Consider the following 8,161-nt stretch of genomic DNA (forward strand, 5'->3'; position numbering starts at 1 on the left):
AGTTAAGGGTGGGTGGTGGTGGTGGTGGTAGTAATAATAAAAATAATAATGTAAAATACAGCACTTAATTTCAAAGAGACTACTGCAATATTGCACTAATATAACTCTCACCTTTTTTTAATTACCGTTGAAAAATGCAGTATAGGCATAGATATGCTAAGAGAGCGGTGGATAAAGGCAGTGCAGCAGGGAAACTGAAGCACTCCTGATGCTGTTTGACTGCAACTCTCACCAGCACCTAGGGTTATAAGCTTCTCAACCACTGATACAGAGATACTAGTCATGGACAAATGGGAACCCCAGGGGCCAAATCCAGGATCCAGCAGTAACTGGCTACTTTTTCACAAGCCAGCCAGGGGCGCTCCCCTCCAGAGCCAGCTGCAAGATTGAGTGACAAAAAGGAAAGAAGAGAGGCAGCAAATGGCCAGGCCTTCCAGTAGAGTTTGGCCACAGAGAAGACAGGATGCACACAAATATAGCTTCAATTGTTCCATGTTTCTGCCTTAACAGAAGGCACACACTGCAACCACCTGTGAATTGTTTTATTGGACAGTTTATGTAAACAAGAAAGTCTGACCATAGCACCATGTTGAGTCTATGCTTTGTTTTAGGTTTTCACATCTGCCACAATCTGGTCTAAACAAAGCTAACAGTACAGCGAAGACTAAACGCAATCTAGTCAAACTGCAAAAACAACTTAACCTCTTGCTCCTATACTGAACCCTTCTGCCTAATAAAGGGTTCAAGAAACCCAAGTCCACAAGCCTCTCTCATATTCTCCCTCAAAGATTCAGATTTATTCCGTGCATAGGCCATAATGTCTTACATTGCTAACTCATTTGAGAAATTTTATTCTTAGAGACAAGTATGACATTCTTTTGTAAGTTTAGCTTAAAATAATTGGCTTTAAAGAAAGCAAGAATCAAAATAAAGAAGGTAAAAAAAAGATTTGTTGAAAATGCCTCCCCTGGCAACCATGAAGAAAGTAAAACATTTTAAAGAACAAAAAGAAAGGCGCTCAGCTGTACTTAGATGGTTGTTCAGTAGAGTCACCTGGCAGAACCAAGTTGTTATTGAAGTACACAGAAAGGTAGGCCCAGATTATGTGACATTTAGAGGGCTAAAGAATAAAGAGCTGCAAAACCTGAATCTAATTACATTAAAAAAAAACTCTTTTACAACCTTTCCCAAAGATAAATCTCTTTTAAGAGTATACACTTTGTACAGTTTCAGCTACAAATGTACATACATTTCTGCTGACTTCCCCGTGAAGGTTTGTACATATTTACACTATTGCGCTCCATGTCTTGTGATAACTTGGGAGCTATGGCAGTGTACGCTTCCAAGGGGAGGGCAGAGGAGAACAGGAAACAAAAACTGAAGGGAGTACATAGAACAGGATCAGCCCTTGATGCAATGAGATGGGTTCAGATTTTGGAGTTTTCTCTCTCCACAGCAGACACAACACACACCTGTGCCAGCGAACAGATAAGGCATTTGCAGTGTTCACCTGAAGGTCCTTCATTTTGCTCACCGCACAAAGCATCTTGCACGTCACCCCTAACACGCCACTCTCTTCTCTGAAGGTGATAATTTAGATACCCCGCGTGGGCGTATGGTCACAGTTCTGTGCAAATAGAACACTACCTAGCACATCCAACAGTTCTTATAAGCTCAATGTGGCTGTGGGTTCATAGTCCAAGCCCAAGACTGTGCTCAGGCGGGCTTCAGTCCTCTTAGCTTCACCACTGGAGGAAGCGGAGTGCGTGTTCCTTGGCTTGAAGGATCTACTCCCAATTTGTAAAGACATCCTTGTTGGTGACATTCTAAAACTGACAGTTCAGACCAAACTTTCCGTGGGATTTCGAGGTGTTTTAATTCTCCCGTCAACTTTCAAAGAACGGCTCAGTTTTCTAGTCACAGTAGAACAGGATAGTCCAAGCTAGCTCCTCACTGGGAGCACTCCTTGACTCACCGGATCATGTAAGCCAAACCTGCTCCTATTCCAGCCACGCCTGCAAAAGCCATCAGAACGCTTCTGATGCTGCCTTCTACGTCCTCTACATGGAAGAAATTAACAAATCCCTCCTAGAAGAAAGAATTGCATTGTTAATTGCTTTTAAGCACTGGCAGCCATGTATGTCTGACTGCTTCAAAGAGAATTCGCAGGAAGAATGGAAGGTAAAACCATGTACTGAGCAAAGTCCAACATCCAGCAATTCTGAGTCCAATCCACTCCCCATTTTCAACAACCGCAACCACGCACACACAAACAATGTTCCCTTTGTGGGAAACCAATTTTAGCGTAACTCTTAAACATCTCATGACAGATATTCACTCTATTTATGGAGAGTTAACATAGGGAGGCAGCCCTAAAATCTGATGAAGCATGCATTCACTTCCAGAAAGATCAGCTACAGGAAGGTATTGGGGTCTCCAGGTTTGGATTTTGACTGTGAAGAGTTACAAGGGAAAGGGGCAGCACAACAACATCTACCCTTCAGCCCCACCATGACTCACTTACCCAGGCATTATTGTTGAGGATCCATTCCCGCTTGTCTGTAACCAGAACCTCGGTGATGAGCTCTGCCAAACGACCGATGGCACTCTCCTGATTGATGCGCTTCAGATGTTTGGCAACAAAGGCACCAAAAGAGATGAGAGTCACAATTCGACCCCAGTTTGTTATGCCGTCACTGAAAAGGTGCTTTGAAACTTCTGACACAGTCTTCAGGTCATCCTCTTTCTTTATTTCAAGCTTCCTAAGCATTCCTGAAGAGGGGGTGAGCAAGAAGCAAGGAACACAGGTGAAAATACTGAAAATTCCACATTTAAGTGTGCAAGAAGTTTTAACAATCAAAATCATTAACAAAGCAGTTTAGTTTTCTCCCCCTCCCCCACTCTTTGCTCTTTGTTTTTGGAAGGATTGAGGTTGTAGTACTTGGTTGAATGAGCAATGGATGGTGGGTGGGCACTGATGTTTAAAACTCAGGGTCAGAGCCTGAACAGATGGAATGTTGATGGGATAAGCTTGCTCAGAAGTCTTATTGGCAAGAGCTTCCCCTTCCCCAATGAGACAGGGAGTGTATGTGCTGTCCTAGGTGGGAAGCAATTATTACTTACTTTAATTCTGGAGCTATATGAGTTTTTATCTGGTCAGCTGTCTTTGTCGTACAAAGTGATTGGTTGGGATTTTGTAACTGTAGGCTTTTATTTGATTATTAATATACTGTATTGCATTTGATTTCTATTTTGCGCTGTTTTAAAATTCTTTTGCATTGTATTTGCTTCCCATGTTGTACATTGCTTTGAGATTCATTTAAATGGTTTTCACTTCCCATTTTGATGTTCTGTTTTTTTTATTTTGACTATCACCTTATGAATTCATTTGAATACAAAGTGATTGTCTGAATAAAAATAAGTTCTAGCACTTCCTGAGAAGAACATTAAAATGTTCTAGAGCTGCTTTAGACTTGCAGATCAGCAGCTGCCTGTTTCAGAGTCCAATACTCAGACAAACTTAACATAACTCCCACTTACAGCCACTGATATCTGCAGCCCTAGACCAAAACCCAGCTCTAGCGTCTAAGTAAGTGCTGCCTCAACTATTTTTAATACAAAACAAGGAATCCAACAGTCGTCATGCTTTGAGCTAGTGGTTCAAGACTTGAATCCTGGCAGTACAATTCTGTCCTTAAGGGTTAAGCAGCTTTCAACTATTAGCCACTGATACTTAAAAGAAACTTGAGGAAGCTGAAATCCAGAAGTCAACAAGGAAGTGACTCAGGAACAGGGATGCTTGCATCCGCATTTAGGAGTTGCCCCAAAGCAGAGTCTTTATTGTACTGTGGAGAGGCAATGATTCAGAAGGCTTAAAGCAAACCATTAAACATAAGTCTAATGAAATTTGTTCTTATACACTAGATGAGTGAGCCAAGTCGTAACCCCTCCTAACCCAGAAAACAAACAATACCTCTGTGGGAAGTCTGTGCCACTGTGACCTCTGTATATGCAGGATGTAAGGAATGTTCTACACGGGACATCTCACAAATGGCTACTGTCAAAGCTCTTCTTGCCCATCCACATTACAAAAACCTGAGCAGCTCAGCCACAAGGGTAGCTGGGAGGGGATAGACAACTGGAGGACTCTGACTTAGAGGTGGCAAACCATAGAGGCTCTCTAGGAGTGTTCAAATTACTGGAGGTTATTTTAAGGCTACTTCCCAACTCTACATAGTCAGTGCCCTAGCTAATGTAATATACTAAAATAAAGTCAAATGAGAATGGCAAAGTGCTGGTAAATAGCAAAACTGCTCCAAAGCAACTCCGAAGGAAGTTAGTTGTTCACAGCAGGAGCCAGCTAATCTTTTATCATCATGTTTACAATGAATTATATTTCACTTGCTAGGCAGGAGCAGGATGTCAGCAAGAGCTAATCTGTACCCAGATTATCTTCTGCCTGCAAGAGTTTCTCCCCACCCCCACTGTCATTCAGTTTCGTTTCTGCTGGGCTTGGTGCTTTCACAATGACTCCTTGCAGAAAAACAGGGTGGGAAGGCAGGCTGGGCCACCCACAAACCTCTGGCTGCCAGGGTGGCCTCTCAAGAAGCCTGAACTTTACTGGAGATCAGGAATCTGGCCCAAACTGCACAGAACTGAAGTCAACCAACCAGACTCAAATGTGCAACCTTTCAGCCCACGGACACATCAGGAACTTTCCCTTCAACATCCCTGTTTACTTTTTAAACTTTGGGCACTCTTCCAATTCTTTTTCATAAGAGCCCCACCATTTCTCCCCTTTACTTGCCCCTCCAACACATTCCCCCTTCCACCCATCGATTTCCTTTGCTACATTCCCATCCCAAGGACACCCTGATCCACTATGTTTAGCTCCTCACCTTCACTCCCCCCCCCCCTCAGGCCACCTGCTTTCCTCCCTCCCCCCTCCCAACCCCTACTCTAGCACTTCACCAGCCCTACAGGTGCTCACCTCCACTTCCATTCACCCCTTACAGCTGACACCCCCGACTTTTCTTTGCCCCACACAAGCTCCTTTCATGCTCTTCCTAAACACACCTTAGTGAGTGCTTCCCGTCCTCCTCCTTCCCCAGTCCCTTTCCACTTCAGTACCCTGCTGCACTTCCTGCTTCCTGTTTTTGCTTTTTTATAATGATAAATATTGTATTAGTTTTTTGTGAACCAACTTGGCTGCTTTAAGAGAAATGCAAGATACTAAAATGTCAGTAAATGTGAGATGCTGATAGTTTCCTCCTCTCCACACCCCACGACTTAAGCCCCCCATCAGTTATTACTCCTCACTGTTTCCTCCCAAGCAAGCAAACACCCCCATTTCCTTCCCACACTCATTCTAAGAAAGCCACACCTCAACTTCAGTGTATGTAATTAGAATAATTTTATTTTAAATGTTGCTTTTCTCTTCAGCCACCCAGGAAACATTGCTGGGGAGTGTTCCAGTCTGTCAGCTTGCCCGACTGGCTTCAACTAGCAATTGGTGTCATAGGTCCCAGGCAGTGGGGTACACTTCCAGAAGATTAGGCAGGCATCCTCTTGAAAAACTGTTTTATGCCAATGGGATTCTGCAGAGGCTTTTATTTTCTTAAAATGAAGCATCCATTGCTATGGCTATTCTGTATTTTTTATCTCTTCCATAAATGTTGTTGCATCTGTCTCTGGTATTTTGTATCTGTAAATAGTTCCCACAAAAAGGCTGCCCAAATGTGGCCCATGGCCTTCTGCTTCAGGCTTTCCTCACAGGACAAATGGGTCTTTACCAGTTTGTTAGGCCCAAGGTCCTTTCTTGCATGTACTTCCTGTTTTTTTTGTATATGTTTATCATCTTCATTGAAAACAACTTCTGTTTCATTTATTTAATGAGGCATCATCATAGCTCAAGGACACATTCCAGCCAGGCAAAGAACACTTAAGCGTGCAAAAGTCAGAGCCTGGGAAAAGGGGGTGTGATCTCAAGAAAAAGCACAACCCCCTCCCCAATCATCATTATGGACAGAAGCTAGCTTGGGCTGCTTTGGGGGCAAGTTATAATCCCCCCCCCCCAGCCCTTATTTCTTCTTCCCTTGCCCCTTTTCCCATCCCCAATGTAGAGTGTCAATCTGGGCTGGAGGGGGCGTGGCCCCCAGAAAAGACTCTTCCCCCGCTATTCATTATTATGGCTGTCTAGAATAAGAAATGATTCATCATTTCTTCCCCAGCCCTCTTTTAGGGAACCATTTACTCATCCCCCCCCCCAATTATAACCCCGTAAAAGAGGGTGCCAACCTGGTCCTGTCGAGGGCAGTGCGCGGCCTAAAGAACTGGCACCACGCCCACCTCCTGCTGCTCCTGTGAGCCGCCCCGGCCCCTTTACAGGGCGGCTTGCAATAACCTCGACACAAGGATTAAACGACGAAGAGGCAACCCTCTTGCCCCTCATCTCCCCAGCCCCCTCCCTCCCACCTTGGCCCAACTGCGATTCCAGCCCCGCGTGAGGGTTGGGCTAGACGACCTCGGGGTTCCCCTTCCCCCTCTGCCCCCATCACCCACCTTGGAAAGCCAGCTGGTGCTTGTCGAGGATGTTGTCCCCGACCCGCCGGAGGGTCTCCAGCGCCTGCGTGGCGCCCGGCGAGGCGGCGGCGGCCTCCTCCTCCTCGGGGGTCCCCAAGCGGCCCAGGAGGCCCTTCAGGATCTTCTTCCCGCCGCCTCCCGACGCCCCTTTGGCGTCGCCGTCGCCCGAGGCGGCCTCGCGTAGGTACCGGCTCACCAACTCCAGCGTCACTTTGCGCAGGTCGTCCGGGGCGGACGCCGCCGCCGCCACCGCCACCGCCGCGTCGTCGTCGTCCCCCTGCGAGGACGGGATGGACTCCAGCGAAGGGGTGGGCGAAGGCAGGCCGGCCTCCGCGGCCTCGGCCTCGTCGTCGCAGCCGTCCAGCTCTCCCTCAGGGAGCGCCAGCGCCAACGGCCGCGCGGCGCCGCCAACGGCCGCCACGGCGGGGGAGCCAATCAGCGCGCGGGGCGCTACTTCGAAGGGCCCAATCCGCGCCAGGGGCCCCGCCAGGGGCGCCCCTGAGCCAATCCGCGCCAAGGGCCCCTCAGGGAAGACGCTGGGCCCCCAGCCGCGCCCAATCCGAGGCGAGAACGGGCCGGCGCCCTCAGAGCGGCCGTTGGCGGTGAAGACGGCGGCCGCCGCGGCTGGGGCTCCATTGCTGCTGCCGCCTCCGCCGGCCCCCGGGGAGACCGGCGTGGCGGGCGCCATGCTCGGTGCGCCCCCACAATACAACACCACCGACTTCTTGTTAAACATGGCGGCCTCCTCGCAGCTTTCCGCGAACTCCGAAGCTCGTCGCGCAGAGCTGTGAGAGGGGAGCGGCGGCGGCGGGGAGGGTCTTATAAAGGCTCTGACGCGCTGGCGTCAGAAGGGACGTGGCATACGACGTGGGCTTGAGGCAGTGACGCGGAGGGGAGGGGGCGTGGCTAAAACAGGCCACCATAGACGTTTAAAGGGTAGAAGGAGGAGCCCCCTTTTGTATAGGGCGCTTCTTGGTTGCTCCATTGTTCAGGGGCGGGCAGGTGGGGGCCGGGTAGTAGTAGCAGTAGTGATAATAATAATAATTAATAATAATAAATTTCATTTATACTCACGGCGGCTAACACCAGTAAAAACATAATAGAGGGGGGAAACCCAATTTAAAATACAGGTTAAACTGCAATTTAAAATGCAGCCTCATTTTAAAAGTAGCCCGTAGTAGTAGTAGTAGTAGTAGTGATGATAATAATAAATAATAATAATAATAATAATAATTTTATTTATTCCCCGGCCAGAGCCAGGCTCAGGGCGGCTAACACCAATAAAATCACAGTACAAAACATAATAGGGGGGAAAGAGGGGGGGACCCAATTTAAAATACAGGTTAAAATGCAATTTAAAATGCAGCCTCGTTTTAAAAGTAGCCCATAGATCAAAACCATAAGGGGAGGGAAACATAAGGGTCAGACTGAGTCCAAACCAAAGACAAAGCAGGCACCCTGGTGGTTTCCCAGGAGATTGGCCCCTTTCCTTCTGATGGTCTTTTCTTCTGCCCCCTTGCCAATCTAGTCCAGCATCCTGTTCTCACAGTAGACAGGTCCCCTAAGAGCAGGGAGTGCA

General features: G+C 47.5%; 1 protein-coding gene across 1 annotated transcript; it reads right to left on the reverse strand.

Annotated features, from left to right (window-relative positions):
• Nucleotides 1-527: 527 nt before the first annotated feature.
• MCL1 (MCL1 apoptosis regulator, BCL2 family member) lies at nucleotides 528-7,646 on the reverse strand. Its single transcript, XM_083416742.1, has 3 exons — nucleotides 6,562-7,646; nucleotides 2,525-2,772; nucleotides 528-2,088 (listed from the first exon to the last, which is right to left on the reverse strand). The coding sequence occupies exons 1-3, from the start codon at nucleotides 7,316-7,318 to the stop codon at nucleotides 1,972-1,974; spliced, it is 1,122 nt and encodes a 373-aa protein (XP_083272868.1). The 5' UTR covers nucleotides 7,319-7,646; the 3' UTR covers nucleotides 528-1,971.
• Nucleotides 7,647-8,161: the final 515 nt, after the last annotated feature.

The sequence above is a fragment of the Podarcis tiliguerta genome (assembly GCF_965153285.1).
Source record: "Podarcis tiliguerta genome assembly, chromosome: 16".
NCBI lineage: Eukaryota > Metazoa > Chordata > Lepidosauria > Squamata > Lacertidae > Podarcis > Podarcis tiliguerta.

Bases quoted from the DNA above. Each gene is read 5' to 3' on its own strand.
- MCL1 (XM_083416742.1), bottom strand. From the start codon at position 7,318: ATGTTTAACAAGAAGTCGGTGGTGTTGTATTGTGGGGGCGCACCGAGC. The intron at 2,773-6,561 runs GTGGGTGATGGG...CCCCCTCTTCAG, and splicing joins GCACCAGCTGGCTTTCCAAG to GAATGCTTAGGAAGCTTGAA. The intron at 2,089-2,524 runs GTAAGTGAGTCA...TCTTTCTTCTAG, and splicing joins TCCTCAACAATAATGCCTGG to GAGGGATTTGTTAATTTCTT.